We start from the raw sequence: 18,302 nt of genomic DNA, 5'->3' as shown, positions 1-18,302 counted from the left end.
TTTGATAAACTTTGCTCACTGATGATGTTTAAATAAAGTTGTAAAGCTATGATTCACAAAAGCCTCTGTCAGTCTTCTTAGCCCTGTGTGGGGAGATTTAGTTGGTCATAACGATAACAGAGTAAATGCATAAGTTAGGCGGGTCTCCCACCCTGTAATTGGGAGTGGCGTTGTCACTTTAATATATTCAACAATAGTATCAGTGTCCATCTGGTCACATATATGACGACAGTCCCTGTGACACAAGGGATCCTCTCCATATATCTCCATATATAGGGTTCTCAAGATCTCCATGTATAAGCCAAAATGCCTAATGTTGAGCTCCTAGCTTGTTGCCCCGAAACGTTCGTAACAACGACTATCTTTTTTATGTTCAATTAGAGAATCCATCTTATCCAGACCACTAGAGACCATCCTGCCACCATGAACCCCAGGCTGACTCCAGACCAGCAGAGGGCGCTGTGCTCCCAGCTTAGTGGAAACATGTCTCTGAAGCTCCTCTACAAGGCTTCTGTCCATGGTTTCACTGGAGCAGCGTTCCACCAGAGATGTGATAACCAGGGGCCCACTGTGTCTGTGGGATACAATAACTCTGGATACGTCTATGGGGGATACACCACCCTAGCATGGGAAAGTAGTAGTAGTCAATACCGAAACGATGACAAGGCTTTTCTGTTCACCTTTAAGGGGGCAAATGTTATCAGATATCAGGTCACCAATCCTGCTCAAGCAGTGTGGATGTACAGCAACTCTGGTCCTGGTTTTGGAAGCGGCTGTTTGGTTCTTGTTCATAATGACAAAGCTGTAGCGCATAGCACTCCTAGTGGAACAGATTACAAATTCACTTTTGCAGAAATGCATGGCAACAACCTGAATCTCACTGAATGTGAAGTTTACAAAGTGGAAGGTGAGTTAAATAAATAAAAACACAAACATGCGAACATGATGTTTTTTTTTTACCATCTTTCATGTTGTTCTGACTGTGGAGATGTGTCAGTCTAAGAAGAAACAGTTCTAATAGCTTTTAGTTGGCTTTATTACAGGGTTGATTTTGTCAACAAAAATGTTTTTCTTTTTTTTTTCTTAATGAAATTGACAATATACTTAGTTTCATATAGTTTTTCTAGTTTTAATCATCATAGTTTAGATTTTACAGTTTTCATTTAGTGAAATAAAGTAGTGGGTGAATATTTTCATCACAGTTTTAGTCAATGAAATCAACACTGGTTCATTAACACTATTCTCTCTCTCTCTCTCTCTCTCTCTCTCTCTCTCTCTCTCTCTCTCTCTCTCTCTCTCTCTCTCTCTCTCTCTCTCCCCGCTCCCGACGACTTCACCCGCGGACTTTTCTTACTTCCAACCCATGTCCTCTGCTGTTGCAGATGTTCCTGCAGAGAGTAAACTCCTGGAGAAACCATGGAGGAACATGGACTGGACCCCTGAGTAAGTATGGATCCGGATTAGTCTATCTATTCATGTGAACTGAATGACACACACCATACATAAATACATACAATACTGTACTCTATCTGGATTAGATGTATTCATGTGGACTGAATGACTCACATGATCATACATACAATACTGTACTGGACTCTACAATACCATACTGTACTCCACGTTAATTTGTAAGGAAAGAAAATAACCTGTTATTTTATTATTTAATCACTACAAGCTCCCAAACCTTTCATTGGTTCAACATTTATTAAACCAAGTAACCAGAAAGACAGACTTCCATTCCATGAGCACACCTATGATAACTATGACTAAAATCTATGAAAAACAAATATATACAAAGGTATGTTTTGCATCACAATATGGCGCGTTATGAGCTTATTTTTCAAAAGACTTTAACACAATTTAGACATTGTTCATTACTAGTACTTTTACTTTTGGTAACTTGGGTATATTTTGCTGTCAATACTTTTGTACTTTTACTGAAGTACATTTTTATCAGCTGACTTTTACTTGTTAAGGCACTGTCACAACAGATTGTATTCTACCTATGAGGGTGCATTCTGCCAATGCATTTCAGTGGGAATGGAGCAGTTTGTTTGCAGACATTCGAGCAAACCAAGTAAACAATTTGAGTCCTTTCCCCACCACCTGTGTTGAATGTGCTGGACTCTCTGGTCTCCTCAGGAACAGGAGGAAGCTACTGGACCACATCCAGAGCTACAAGCCCACCATCACCACTGTACTGTACTGTACTGTACTGTACTGTACTGTACTGTACTGTAATGTAGTGGACTCTCTGGTCTCCTCAGGAACAGGAGGAAGCTGCTGGACCACATCCAGAGCTACAAGCCCACCATCACCACTGTAATGTAATGTAATGTACTGTAATGTAATGTGTTGGATCAGGAACAGGAGGAAGCTACTGGACCACATCCAGAGCTACAAGCCCACCATCAGGACCGTCTCCCAGGTCAGGGTTCTGCTGGTTGGAGCCGTGGGAGCCGGGAAGTCCAGCTTCTTCAACTCCATCAAGTCCGTCTTCAGAGGACACGTGGCTAGCCAGGCCATGGCTGGCAGCTGTGGAACCAGCCTCACCACCAAGGTATGTAAGATACCACCATAAGACCAGCCTTACCACCAAGGTATGTAAGATACCACCATAACACCATCCTCACCATCAAGGTATGTAAGATACCACCATAACACCACCAAGGTAGAGAGAGCACTGGCTACCTAACTCTAACTCTAACCACCAACCAGTGCTTAATTCATAAATGAATCGGTGCCGGAGCCCTGGGCTGGGCCCTCAAGCAACTTAAAGCTATACTGTGTAAGTTGCTCAACTAGTGGTCAGTAGCGGTATAGCAAACTGCGGTCGCGTCTGCCTTTTTCGTCCGTTTTTCGACGCGGACCGGGCCTTCCTCCGCCTCGCCTCGCCGAGACCTATCCATAGAGGTCTTTCGTGTCCCTCTACGAGCAGCGGTTGGGGAGCTACATGCTAAACTCCTAGCCCAGTGTAAACACTGCAGTGTACTTCCTGAAGTGTATGCAGTGTATGATCTGGGCTTTGATTGGCCGGTAGGGAGACACGTGTACAGAATGATGCATATGACAAAATTTGCCGGGAAAAACAGCCCCGGTCACGGCCACCAGGGCTCAGTAGAACATATATAAAGAAAAGGCTTTGGGAGCTGAAATGAACAGAGTGGGTGTTCTAAAACTTTAGCGATTTAATAATTAGGACAATTTTAAGATTTGTTTTATTAAAAAAGTTATATAGTATAGCTTTAAAGGCCTGTCCATACCGTCTCCGACCACTGAACCTGTTGTTGCGACCGCCAGGTCGCAGTTACTATCAAAACCTCGACCAGCTGTCCGTCAGTCTGTCAGTCAGTCAGTCAGTCAGTCTGTCACACGTCACACTTTTGCCCTGCTCATATCTCCGCAACCGTTGCCCCGATCCATGACAAATTTTGCACACACACTCCTTGCCTGCCAAACCACAACCTCTATACTATACATACTGTACATACATACAATACTGTTGTATGACGGTCACTTATCTCCCGATTAGGGAGTCTTACTGGTCGTAAATGTCCTGTTCAACTACAAAATGGCGTCACTCGCATCTCCTGACAAGCATTACCCCGAATTAGAGTTCGTAAAGCTGCACATCATAAAGTCGGAACTCTCCAACAAAATGTTTGGTGGTCGGAGACAGTATGGACAGGTCTTTGAGTTATATTAAGGCATAAGAGCTGGAACTTAAGACAATCAAAATACAGCCCAATGTCTTCAACACAAAACAGGCACGGTGGCAAGCCATCGTGATTTACACAAATATATGAATTAGCTACATCACAATTTGTGCAGTGAGTGCATGCTGCTTGCATATTATGATTTCTCATTAACCCATTTAGGCCTAGAATTATAGCAAAAATAGCAGATATACAAGCTCACAGCGCGGCAACGGGTGCCACGCTGTGAGCTTGTAGATCTGCTATTTTTGAAAAATGGTGAAAAGAATTGGATACAAATTTTGATCCGATTCTATAAGTGTCTTTTGAATCCTTCTAAGGTTTTTTGTAAAACCAATGATTCTATGTCAGCGATTTGGCCAGCCATCGTCAAAGAAAAGGTCCTTTTCACTTAACTGGAGCTCAGTTAGTCTGTTCTTGAGAGACTACTATGTCAGTGGTTCTCAAACCTTTTCATGTGAAGGACCACCACAATGATATATATTTGGCCACGGACCCCCATCTCAAAATATTTAGTTCCCAAGGACCACCCAGAAGCAAAATTTGAGTTACAAACGTTCGCTTTAAAAATACATACAGCATATTCAAAGATTTTCATGACTTTTTCAAAATGTCTGCAATGTTGTGGCCCTCGGCTTGGTACCCTAGACATAATTTCCCTTGGGGAAAACTAATTGGGGAACTCTGCCATACAGTTCTAATAATCTTGACCATTGTGCATCCCATACAGTTCTAATAATCTTGACCATTGTGCATCCCATACAGTTCTGATAATCTTGACCATTGTGCATCCCTTATAGTTCTAATAATCTTGACCATTGTGCATCCCTTGCAGTTCCGCACCTACCAGATTAAAGCTGGGAGGCAGGGCAGAGCGCTGCCAATCATCCTGTGCGACACCATGGGATTGGAGGAGACCAGCGGGGCGGGGCTTAACGTGGACGACGTAATCAGCATCTCCAGAGGTCACATTTCTGACAGATATCAGGTGAATCGTCTTCTTAATCTACAAGCTTAAAGCCTGGCAACAAGTGCTGCGCTGTGAGCTCGTAGATCTGCTATTTCTTTGAAAAATCATGTGTGCAAATCTTTGAATATATATATATATACCAGGCGCGGTTCTAGCCCTGAGCAGCAGGGGGTGCTGCAGGGAGCTTTTGCCGCGCGCGCTTCTGCTCCACGTCCGCGTGCACCAAATTTGCGCGCGACCGCAGTTTTATTAATTTATTTTTTACGTTTTGCAGTCATTTTGCCCTATTCACCAGCAGTCTCCCAGTCCCCACAAACCCCTTAGGTTAAGCAAAATAACTGATGTGATGATTTAAGTAACATTTGTCTCAGCGGACAACTTTTGACATCAAGAAAAGAGTTAGGCATAGGCAAGCTGCAGCAGCAGTCAAGTGTACTCACCATCCAGAAGAATTGGATTCCAAAACCAGTTGACAACAATCAACAGCAGAGCAGCATATTTTATCCTGTTTATCCATTTGTCCCAGTTTTTGGAAAAAGATTGATGAAAAGCCCCTCTCTCTTATATGCAACTTTGGGAAAGTTGTAAAGGCTTTGGTGGTGATCTTGTACAGTTTCCATAACATCTCCTCATAAAGAACTTCAATTGAGTGTATAATGTTTCTTTTATATGGGTTGTTAGTTGTCCTGTGTGCCTTCCATAATTCCCATGGGCCATGGGTTAACAGTGCGCATTGCAAGATGACGCTGAAATGGACTGCTGTCTTCTCTCTCCCCCCAGCGCCCCCGTTCGCAAATTAATGTGTAGGCTAAACTGTTCTGATAATACAAATTGTTTTGGCTGTCCATTCATGTATAACTTAAACTGCGCGCTCACCAAGGCTAACCAATGCAGCTTAACATAACAAACCGACAACTAGGGCCAACCCAGCAACAACTATCGTTTCCCGTCTTACTTTCACAATAAAGTGTCTCCCGCTTACCTCCCATTGCAGCTTATTTCACGCAGGTTATTATTAACAGGAAAAAGCGTAGCTTAACCCGTGTGTTTTTGTGCAACCAAACGTGCATGAGAGAGAGAGAGAGAGAGAGAGAGAGAGACTTTGAGACTTTTAAAAAACCCTTTTTATTTAGACAATGCTATCTCAATACCATTCATTGTATAGTACAGAAATGCATCTAAATGATCCAGTCACTTCTGCTTAAAACCAAGAAGATTTACATTTTTTTTTTTTTTTTTTTTTTATAACATAGTTCAATGCAAAGTGTGCAAATTATTCGACGCTGGGACCTCTAAGCTCTCTCTCTGCACTGAGTCCTCCTCCACACCCAGCCCGTTTAAAAAAAATTGTCCTGGACACCACAACAGTACAGTACATGGCAAAGTCTTGATGCTGACTTATTTCCATTCGGCTTCCAGTTCCAGAGTAGCCTTTTGAGTCAAAACACAGTTCCAACTCTGGGAAAAGGTTCTCCTCCTCTGAACTCCTTACAAGTTCTGTGTCTTCCATAGACAGCGTTCCAGCCCATTGTCTCACAGAGCAGCTCACATTGCAATCTGATTTTAGCAACCCCAACCGATCAGCTGCCCGCTCCTCCGCCATCAAAGCACACTCCACACAGCAAGCTGATCTTAGCAACCCCAACCGAACAGCTGCCCGCTCCTCCACCATACTTTGACCAGCTACATCCACCAGTCTCTTTGCGTTTGCAATAACCACTCCAGTGGCCCGTGGCACACAGTCTATGAGTGATGTCTCATGTTGGACTGTATTACGAGTCCATCCTGGCTCCACCACCCAGAGGCTCTTCCTTGAAACAGTATTGGCATGCAGCGGTCTGCACCATTGTCCAGTCAAACATTGCCCACCGAGCATCTTCATGTCCATCAAAAACAAGGCTACGTGAAAAAGAGGACTCAGCGCAGAGAAAGATCCACACCACAGCACCAAACAATTCATGAACATGACAACAAAATTAAGATGCATTTTTTCCAGTGTCATCATTCAACTCTAGATTAACTTTTGTAATCATTTTTTTCAACCTGCAAATCTCTTGGTCAGTGAGAGCCCCCTGTCCCCTTTTCTTCATATTTAATTTGGCTGATTTCACAAACATCTGTTTTCTAGGGAAATGCTTTTCAATTTTCAAAAATCTTTCATTTTTAGTTTTCTGTAGAAACTGTTTCATTTCCGACAGCTCATAAACACCTGCATCATCACTTTCCCAATCCAAGTCAGAATCACTTTGTATCTCTTCAGCTGTCACCTTTTTGGCTTGAGACCCATTTAGACTTTTCGCCTTTCTTTTCTGTCTCCCTACCTTTAACTTCTCCTCCTCCTCTCCCATATCAACTTCAACAACCAGACCTCCTCCCCCCTCCACCTGACTAGCAGTGGGAGTACTGTCCTCTTGAGCACAAATAACGCTCTCTTGGCTTGCCTCAGGTTCAGCAGCACTAGGCACCTTCTCTCCATCCCCCCCACCTTCCTCTCCCCCAGTTCCACCTGCTTGCCCAGTGCCCACCTGCCCCCATGGATTCTCCCCCCTTGCCTTTTTTCTAACACTAGTCCCAGCTGCAGTAATGTCCCTCTCAGGACAGGACCTGACCAAATGTGTGTCCTCCCCACAGCCAAAACATTTCATGTTCTCTGTTGTTGCATAAATTGTGTAATCAAACTCATCAACTTTCAGTTTGAAAGCAATAGTAAGCTCTTGGTTCCTATCAGTCATGACCATATGTAGCATTCTCCTGTGGGAGACAACATGTTTCAAAGCAGGTGATTTACAGCCCGAAGGCAGCTTCTTAACTCATTGACTGCCAAGGCATGAGTTTCACGAGTTATTACAGTACTCCCAGGCTGCCACAGCCCGAGTTTCCCGAGTTGGAAGCCATTTTGAAAAAAAAAAAAAAAAAATTTTTTTTTTTTTTTTTTCAATTTTTTTTTATAAAAAAATTTCTAAAAATGCCTCAAATGTATTAGGCATGATCGCAATTGCGAAATTGCATGTTTAGCCCCATAACAAACAGATCTTTCAAAATGTCAAAAATGGCTGTTTTGTCTGACTTTGAAGGCTTGTATCTCATGAATGCCTGAACGGATTTCCAAGCGGATTTTTTTGTTTGAAAGCTGTTAAAAAGTACTACACATATGGTGCATGATCTAGGCATGGGCGTGCACGATCCGTGCACTAAAAATTGATCCGTGCACTAGAAATTTGGAAGGTGGCAGTGTTTGTTTTGTCTGACTTTGAAGGCTTCTATCTCATGAATGCCTGAACGGATTTCCAAGCGGATTGTTTTGTTTGAAAGCTGTTAAAAAGTACTACACATATGATGCATATATGGTGCATGGGCGTGCACGATCCGTGCACTAAAAATTGATCCGTGCACTAGAAATCTAGGATAGTGGCAGTCTGGTACTTGGGGGCCATCTTGAAATGGCATTCAATGAGTTAATGGGCGACACTACTTTCCCAAACCTAGACAACTCTTTAATAATCATCTCGTCGTCTATGAATGGGGGTACGTTTGACAGCAAAACTTTCTTTGCTGGTGTAGTGAGGGGCGTTACCGCCACAAACGTGTCTTTAACTACTATACCGTTTGTAATGACAACGTTCGCTTTATCCACCTCATCCACAAAGATCACCACGCCACCATTCATTCTGGCAGCAGATTTAACGCTCGCGGACCCCACCGCGGCCGCTACCGCTAAACTACACTCCTCCACGGAGCACGGAAAACTTGGCGAGATCTTAAAACCATGTTTCCTTGTGAGTGTTGTGAACAGCATGACGCCGACAGCAGCGTCTGCTGCTGCTGCGGCACGGAGCAGTCCCACAACCCCGCAACCAACACAGGTTTAAACACACTAGTGAATAAAACCTACAAACTGAACACAAGGCAGAAAAACATAGAAAAGATAGAAAACCAAGCTCACTCGCTCCGTAGAACCTCGCACTCCACACCACGCCACCCTCCGCTCACACACCACGCAGAGAGAGAGAGAGAGAGAGAGAGAGAGAGACACACACACCACGCAGAGAGAGAGAGAGAGAGAGAGAGAGAGAGAGAGAGAGAGAGAGAGAGAGAGAGAGAGAGAGAGAGAGAGAGAGAGAGAGAGAGACTTGGGTATTCTCTGACCGTCTCTCTCCCGATTTTGCTAGCCCCGAAAACTACTGGTGCTAGTCCAGAAAATAGTGGTGCTTAAGCACCTACTGGTGCTAGTCCAGAAAATAGTGGTGCTTAAGCACCAAAAGCCACCGCGTAAATCCGCGCCTGATATATACACAGTTTATAAGTGAACATTTGTAAATCAAGTCTTTCTTTCACGGGGTCCCTAGAACAAAATATTTTCAGATGGGTGTCCGCAGTGGAAAGCATATAATTCTAGAGGTCCTTTGATTGATTATTTTATTAGATAAAAATGGAGAACAGTAAAAGTATAGTCAATACAATATAAATGTAGTACAGTACAAGTACAGTTAAACACCCTGCCTAAAAGGAACATCCCAAATAAGACCTTTTACAGTCTTTTTTTTCACATTGGAAGCCCTCTGTATTTCATTCATGGACATACTAAATAGCAAGCAAAGAAAACATTCAATAATATTGCAGTTATAAAAACACTATGTACAGGATCGGGGAAACAAGGGGGTGGGGCTAAGGTAAGGGGTGGGGGGGGGGTGCCTTGACAGAACGGGTACACATTATTGTGTATTATTTTGTGCTTTAACTATTGAAAAATAGCAGATATACAAGCAGATAAGATATACAAGATTTACAAGATATACAAGCTCACAGTGCGGCACCGAGTGCCGCGCTCTGAGCTTGTATACATTTGAATTGTGCCCGATTCTATAAGTGTCTTCTGAATCCTTCTAAGGTTTTTATGTCAGCAATCTGGCCAGCCATCGTCAAATAGCAGATCATCTGCTATTTTTCAATAGTTAAAGCATTAAATAATGTTAGGCCTAAATGGGTTAAAAGATCTAAGCACCACTGATATAGAAACATACGTTCAGAAAACTATTATGATTAGAAGTCATCTTTAGAACCAGTCATGAGTGTAATTAATCTTCCCCCTGGTCTGTGCAGTTCAACAGTGCAGTTCCTCTGCAGCCAGAGAACCAGGGCTACAAGAAGAACCCAGGTCTTCAGGACAGAGTCCACTGTGTGGTCTACGTCATCGACTCCACCAAGGTCTCCATCATGTCCTCCAAGCTGCAGGACAAACTGACCGCCATTCGAGGCAAGATCAACCTAATCGGTCAGTTCCTTTTCAACACATCACCACTGTTAGGACCGATATATGATCAAGATCAACCTAATCGGTCAGTTCCTTACCAACACATCACCACTGTTAGGACTGATGGTGGAAAAAGTACTCACATGTTTTACTTAATTTAGGCCTAGGATTATTGAATAATTTAAACAGTGAAAAATAGCAGATATACAAGCTCACTGTGAGCTTGTAGATCTGCTATTTTTGAAAAATTGTGAAGATTAGAGTTTTGACCCGATTCTGTAAGTGTCTTTTGAATCCTTCTAAGGTTTTTTGAAAACCCTCTGTTTCTATGTCAGCAATCTGGCCAGCCAGCGTGATAGAAAAGGTCCTTTTCACTTAACTGGAGCTCAGTTAGTCTCTTCTTGAGAGACTACTATGCCAGTGGTTCTCAAACCTTTTCATGTGAAGGACCCCCAAATTGATATTTATTTGGCCACAGACCCACATCTCAAAATATTTTGTATCAGGGACCACCCAGAAGCAAATATTTGAGTTACAAATGTTCACTTTAAAAATGAGATGTTCAAAGATTTGACATATCGTGAGCTTGGAGATCAGCAATTTTAGGCAACGGATGCTTTTGAACAAGATAGTATAGTATGAATGAGGCTTATCAATGTAATGGGACACATTGTGAGCTTGTAGATCTGCTATCTTATTATTTTCTTTTTTTATATATATACATTTTATATATTTAAAAACGTGTTAAGTGAGATATTCTACATAGTGATTGCTTTCTACTTTTGGTACCAAGTACATTTTGACAACAAAACTTTTGTAGTTTTATGGAAGTAAATTTTGAATTTCCGAACATTTTCTTGTAACATTGCAGTATTGATTACTTTTACTGATGTGAACAATGGGAGGACTTTCTCCACCATTGCCACTGTCTAATAGTGGATCATTCTTGTCCTTATAACAAAAGGATCACAGTTCCACAGTCCTGGGGTCTTTTATTCATGACCTTTGTGTCTTGTTGTGCTGTGATGTTTTCCAGGGATTCCTCAGTTGGTCCTGCTGACCAAAGTGGATGAAACCTGCCCCCTGGTGGCCAAGGACCTGACCAAGGTTTATCACAGTCACTACATCCAGACCAAGGTGAGTTCTGACACAAGGTTTATCACAGTCACTACATCCAGACCAAGGTGAGTTCTGACACAAGGTTTATCACAGTCACTACATCCTCACCAAGGCGAGTTCTGACACAAGGTTTATCACAGTCAATACATCCACACCAAGGTGAGTTCTGACACAAGGTTTATCACTCTACATCCACACCAAGGTGAGTTCTGACACAAGGTTTATCACAGCCTCTACATCCTCACCAAGGTGAGTTCTGACACAAGGTTTATCACAGCCTCTACATCCTCACCAAGGTGAGTTCTGACACAAGGTTTATCACAGCCACTACATCCTCACCAAGGTGAGTTCTGACACGAGGTTTATCACAGCCGCTACATCCACACCAAGGTGAGTTCTGACAAAGACAAAATGGGGCATAGCAGTGGCCGTGGTTTTCTGGTGCCACAACAAAACGGCACTCGGTGCAACGCTAAGAGCTTGTAGACCTGCAATTTTTTGAATAGTTCAAAGTATAAAATACAAATGAAGCTGAGCTAAGTCCAGCTGTGTTGCTGCTATGCAGTACAAAACACTGATGCTGACCTTCAAAGCAGCCAATGGCAGGCACCTCCATACCTCCAAAACCTGATCAACCCCTACAACCCCACACGTTCACTCAGATCAGCCAACACAGGGATGCTGACAGAACCATCGCTAAAAACCCCAGGACAACCATCCACAAAGATCAATCCTCACCAATGCAATTAGAACTACAGACTCACTCCCCTGCCTCCATTAGAACTACAGACTCACTCCCTAGCTTCCATTAGAACCACAGACTCACTCCCTAGCTTCCATTAGAACTACAGACTCGGCCTTGACTTCTATCTGTCGCTGTTTCACTTGTCTTGAAGTTTCTTGACTGGTGCTGAACTGTGCTTAGTGAATCTAATTCCGATCTGGTTCGGGTGCCTGCCTTCTCCATTCTGAGGGGGTTGTGGGGGGGCTGGGGATTGTGTGCTTCGCTCATCATGTATTTATCTTATTGCCTGAGCTTGTTATGTTTATTCTTTTGTTTTTGTTGTTTCAGTTTGTTTGTCTAATTTTCCTTTTCTTGTATAGTGTTGTGTGTTGTATAGTGTATTGTTGTCCAAATAATGTATGTTTGAAAAATTAATAAACATATTATTCAAAAAAAAAAGAACTACAGACTCACTCCCTAGCTTCCATTGGAACTACACTCACTCCCTAGCTTCACTTAGAACTACAGACTCACTCCCTAGCTTCCATTAGAACTACAGACTCACTCCCTAGCTTCCATTAGAACTACAGACTCACTCCCTAGCTTCCATTAGAACTACAGACTCACTCCCTATTTCCGCTGTGGACTGAAGACTCATCTCTTCAGACTCCACCTAAACCCATAGCACTTACCGTAGCACTCGCCTACCCTCAATGACCAAACATGCAATTTAGAGATTGTTTTTTACTTTTCACTTTTTTTTTGTTCTTTATAGTTTTTACTGAATATGTGTATTGATGTATAACCTTGCTTATTGTAAATCGCTCTGGATTAAGAGCGCCTGCTAAATGCCTAAACTCTACATTGTAAATTGTACGCAGGCCAAGGAGGTGAGCCAGCGTCTGGGCGTTCCGCTGTCCCTAGTGGTTCCTGTGAAGAACTACAGCCAGGAGCTGGAGTTGGACCAGAGCTGTGACGTTCTGCTGCTCAGTGCTGTCAATCAGATGCTGCGCTTCGCTGAGGACTACTTTGATGACGTCAGCGACCAGTTCCCCGAGGACAACGCAGTCACCGAGGAACCCAGCGACTCTGACGATTAAGATAACCTGTTCGCAGTCAAAAAGAGTCTGAATGCCTTTTAGACTCTGTTGAATTATCTTGGATCACATAGTTTGTTTGTTTTGTGGCTATTATTAACCCCCTCTAATTTGAATATGATACAGGCATTTATGGAAGTGATACAAATCTGGACATTATAGAAATGGACAAAATACACTAAACACCAATATTGTTTTATTATAGTTGATGCATGCCATTCAATACCATTTATTTACAAATGAAATGTTATTTGTAATTGAACCCAACGCTTAGATGTCGCTGTTAGTTGAGATCATCCAGTGCCTTCTCTTTATCTTTAATTGTTTTTTGGTTTAATCTTATTCTAATCTGATTAACCAGGGAATTACCCTTCCTTTTCTTACCACTATGTTTTGGTACCACTAGGTTTTGGTACCACTAGGTTTTGGTACCAGTTTGGGGGATTTTTAATTGGGGGATAAATTTATATCTGATGGAGAAGTTCAGTTCAGGTATTCAGGTAAACATGTGACACAGTAGTCTACTTGCCAGCCCATAGAGCCCCATTGTGAACCCGGACATATTGAGTACACTAATGTTTTATGTTATAAATGTTGAGTAAGGGTCCCCATCATGTAGAAACTGCCGGATGCTAACTTGCATATGTTGATAAATCTTCATAATTTGCATAATTAGCTTTAATTAGCATAATCCCCGGGCCTATAGTAATGGATAATATGTCAAAAACTGATTGAACGATTTGAACAATATTGGAGTGGTTTTGGGGGTTATTGAGGATGCTGAATCCATTTATGACATTTTCTAAATTCAAAATGGCCGTTTTAAACCGGAAATGGCCATATGCCAACTTAAAGTGGGATGATTTTGAGTTGGTATATGGCAATTTCCAGTTTAACGTCCATTTTGAATTTAGAAAATGTCAGAAATGGATTCAGCATCCTCAATAACCCAAAACCACTCCAATATTGTTCAAACCGGCCAATCAGTTTTTGACATATTATCCATTATTATGGGGGATTATGCGGAATAAAGCGATTTATGCAAATTATGAAAATTGCTCAACATATGCAAGTTAGCATCCGGCAGTTTCTACATGATGGGGACCCTTACTCAACATTTATAACATAAAACCTTGGTGGCTAACCCTAACCCAATATGCCAGGGTTCAGATTCTGGCAAGTGGACTAGTGCCAACATTCTAATCAGTACATACTTCTCATGTACAAACTGTACTTAACATGTATGTATAGACTTTAGTTCATTCATAAAATGTACTGAAGCTTTCTTGGCTTTGGTTAAACAAGATCCCATGCTTGTCCTGAACAAGGAGTTGGTTCTCAGACAGTTTATGTGCATTTAACTTGTGTTGAAAATGAAGAAGCAAGTCTGAGACGAACAATACAACATTCCATGATTGATCTCTGTTGGAAACACTGTCAGAACCTTTGATCTGATCCTTCACCAGTCTTCAGTTCTGATAATAAAGTCTTTGTGTTTCTATACTGTCACAATTCTCGATGATGCTGATTGTCAACGTGAACACAAACGTATGTGTTTATAAAAGAATACTTGATTGACATATTGGTTTAAAGAGCTCATGTGTTATCTATATTCACTTATTTTGTATATATTAATAGACAAAGAGTCTATAATAGAAATACCCAGAGTTACTGTGGGTTGAATTTAACTATAGCTCAACCTTGTTGCTTGGAGAGAAGATAAGGAGAGAGGCAGGCAACAGACGGAGCAGGCAGGAATGCAGACGGTTTCAGCTTGGTTGTTTATTGTATTGATGTTATGAAGCCTATTAATAGGCCTAAGCCTTCTAGACCACCGGACATGCACACCAATACATACAATTCGATGGTCTTTTAAAGCAAAGTCAAAGGCGGAGCCCTTCATTTGTCCAGACAGGTTGAGTAGAAACATACATGTGGTCTTCTAGGAGAAGGCCCTATTGACTAATCACAGCAGGTGACATTCCTACAAAGACAGGAAAGTGACAACTTTGCCCCAGCCAGGAACCCTGGGTGGTAAATGTAAATAAGACCATTTGTTTGCAGTAAGAGACAGACAGATTGAGTTAAATCCATGCAAATACCAGCCTTCCACTATTAGTCCAGGCAAACTAGCGTTTTACGAGAAAGTAATTGTAACAGAATTTTTTTCTTCACAGACCTTTTCTATAAGGTCTCCAGAACAACATACTAAAAGTCCTAATAAATCCTAGTTGCGGAAATATGTTTAATTGGCACCAATCCAAGAAATCCACCCAGGAGGAAAATACCCAGAAAAATATATTTTTTTCTGGGTATTTAAGGAGGATCTGAGGGGTCTAACTAGGGGTTTGTCATGATGCCGAATCCATTGCAGGCATTTGTTTTGCACAAAAAACATTCCGTGGGCTAGAAATGGCCTCAGAAAACAATACACGTATTGGTGAGTATTCATGTTAGTCGGAGGCCTTAGGGTTTTTTTTTCTTGTGCTAATCAGTCTAAAAGTGCAAAATTTTGCACAGATGTAGCTCAGGGCATGCTCTAATGATTTAGCTAGGGCGCCCGAGTCTGCGACATTCGGGGTCGCCACAGCGGCCAGATCAAGTTGGGCTCCCATCGACTTTAGTGATGAAAAGTGATGAGTCAGAGTTTTGTGGAAAATAAAATAAAAAGAATCTGGGTATTTTCCTCCTGGGTGGATTTCTTGGATTGGTGCCAATTAAACATATTTCCGCAACTAGGATTTATTAGGACTTTTAGTATGTTGTTCTGGAGACCTTATAGAAAAGGTCTGTGAAGAAAAAAAATCTGTTACAATTACTTTCTGTTTTGGGTCCAAAATGAGCTAGTTTGCCTGGACTATATGTAATTAATGACAGTATTTGGTGAATATGGTTTCATCGGAAACGACAACCCGATTGTTTATTCCTTTCGCAAAATTTGTCAAGACTTATAGTGAGAACTTACAGAGGCTATTTACTTAAGCTTGTATAGTAGCCTAATAGTAATTCTTGTTCTTGTGTGTAAAACCTTTTGTATGAGCTTTATAAATAAAGGACTTAATAAGGGTCCCTTAGGTTCCATTGTACACTCTCAGAGTTAAGGGTTGGAAGATTTGAGGGACTCTGTGTGTGTGTGTGCGTGCGTGCGCCGTGCGTGCGTGTGTATGTGTGTGTTCCAGGTAGGAGATCCTGTTATCAGTCGTGTCCAGCCCACCGCACGATCACTAAGCTCTTTATACCAACACTACACACTCAGCAAACACGCACGCACGCACGCACGCACGCACACACACACACACACACACTTCCATCCCTCCATGTCCGTCATTCCTTCCGTTCTGAACCACCAGATAAGAGGAGAAAAAACTGAATAAAGTGACAACGTTGAACCTAAACCTAAACCCAGCGCCCTTACAACACTGATTTACTGAACCTAAACCTAAACCCTTACAACACTGATTTACTGAACCTAAACCTAACCCCAACACCCTTACAACACTGATTTACTGAACCTAAACCTAAACCTAAACCCTTACAACACTGATTTACTGAACCTAAACCTAAACCCAGCGCCCTTACAACACTGATTTACTGAACCTAAACCTAAACCCAGCGCCCTTACAACACTGATTTACTGAACCTAAACCTAAACCTAAACCCTTACAACACTGATTTACTGAACCTAAACCTAAACCCAGCGCCCTTACAACACTGATTTACTGAACCTAAACCTAAACCCAATGCTCTTACAGCACTGATTTACTGAACCTAAACCTAAACCCAGCACCCTTACAACACTGATTTACTGAACCTAAACCCAGCGCCCTTACAACACTGATTTACTGAACCTAAACCCAGCGCCCTTACAACACTGATTTACTGAACCTAAACCTAAACCCAACACCCTTACAGCACTGATTTAGTCATCTAGTTTTAGACGACTAAATATAAGAGCTTAGTCAATGAAATACTGTTTATATTGTCGACAAAAATGTATGCGGGCCTTGATGGGTGATGGCATCGTAATGGCTGATTTTGCACGTGCTTGCATGCTGAAAATAGCCAATCTACAAGCTCACAATGTACTGCTGCGTGACACTTTGTGAGCATGTAAATAGGCTTGCAGATCGGCGCCGCAGCGCAACGTGTTGTGAGCTTGTAGATCGGCTATTTTTAGAGTGCAACACAAAAATAAAATGACTTGTCTTTTAGTTCTACTGGACCTCTTCTCCACTAGTCCCTCCATAACATGTTCGACTCATTTTTATTTGTTGAGGAAATTATCAGTATGATTAGTTTTAGTCACCATAGCTTTGTTCTTATTCTGTTTTTAATTCGTTTTCGTCAGTGAAAAAACGCTAGTTAATGAACATCCATCCATCCATCCATCCATTACCGCGGGAAATACAGGTGCTGCGTGGGCGACCCTCCAATGATTATATGAATGTATGACCTGTAGAAAAGTATGAGATGATCAAATAAACTAAACTAAACTAAACAAGGTTTCTTCCCGACAGTGACGATATTTACACCCCCGTATTATGTTGGTGTGCCCATGGATTCTTGGGACATGAAAAGTGTGCCCATGCAGAAAAAAGGTTGAGAAACACTGGAGTAGGCTACCATGCCTAGTTTAGCAGCACTTGAGAAACCCTTCCAGCCCAAGGACTTCAATTTCCCCGGGAGACGTTTTGGAAAGGAAACATATAACAGACGCGGCTGAAGACGTGAGCTTGTATATCCGCAGGCAGTTCTCAGCGCGCAAATGCGTTTCGGGGTGGAGGTCTCTTCACAGTAACCATGCCGACATGAAAAGCGTTGGAAACTGAATGATTATAATGAACAGGCATGTGCTGTCTGTCTCAGTGCTGGTACCAAGATCTCCATCTACTGCTGTATATGTCCAGTATCCTGCTGGCTGGTGCGCCTTTAGGCTTTCTGATCTGTCTGATTGTCTCCACACCAGGGACGTGCTGGGCCTCCTGATTCAGCCCGGGATAAAGAGTTGGAGAGGCCCTCATTGCGCGCTATAGAGAGAGATCTCTCTCTATAGCGCTGCTGCTACTCAAAGATTTGCCATTTCAGATCATGACAAGTGACAAGCCAGTGGGCCAATTACTGTACATGAGTTATATTTCGTCGTTGTCGGGTGAAAACCTTGTATGTCCAAAACCGTTTGTTTTGTATTTATCATTTTAAAAATGATTTAAAACTAGTGAAAACAGCCGATCTACAAGCACACAACGTGTGTGCTTGTAGATCGGCTGTTTTCACTACTTTTGTGCAACAGCCTTGTATGATGAAGCAGGTCTTTGCTTTGCGGAAAAAAAATGTATACATTTGAAACTTGGAGACACGAGGTTTCTGTCCAACAGTGACAATTTACTTTGTTGGCCGCCCAGCCCCCAAAATGGAACGAAGGCCG

At 42.2% G+C, this 18,302-nt stretch overlaps 1 protein-coding gene across 1 annotated transcript; it reads left to right on the top strand.

Annotated features, from left to right (window-relative positions):
• Positions 1–423: 423 nt before the first annotated feature.
• On the top strand, positions 424–12,880 carry LOC308282663 (interferon-induced protein 44-like; the record flags this gene model as incomplete). The annotated part of the gene is made up of 9 exons (XM_080723052.1): positions 424–907; positions 1,383–1,443; positions 2,143–2,202; positions 2,365–2,560; positions 4,552–4,704; positions 8,480–8,563; positions 9,787–9,958; positions 10,974–11,074; positions 12,662–12,880. 9 exons carry the CDS (start codon positions 424–426, stop codon positions 12,878–12,880), a joined length of 1,530 nt encoding a protein of 509 aa, XP_080579178.1.
• Between the last annotated feature and the right edge of the window lie 5,422 nt (positions 12,881–18,302).

Source organism: Nannobrachium achirus (genome assembly GCF_963921795.1).
Source record: "Nannobrachium achirus genome assembly, chromosome: 4".
Classification (NCBI taxonomy): domain Eukaryota; kingdom Metazoa; phylum Chordata; class Actinopteri; order Myctophiformes; family Myctophidae; genus Nannobrachium; species Nannobrachium achirus.
Note: the sequence above shows the minus strand (reverse complement) of the source record. Positions and strands in the feature narration are given on the sequence as shown.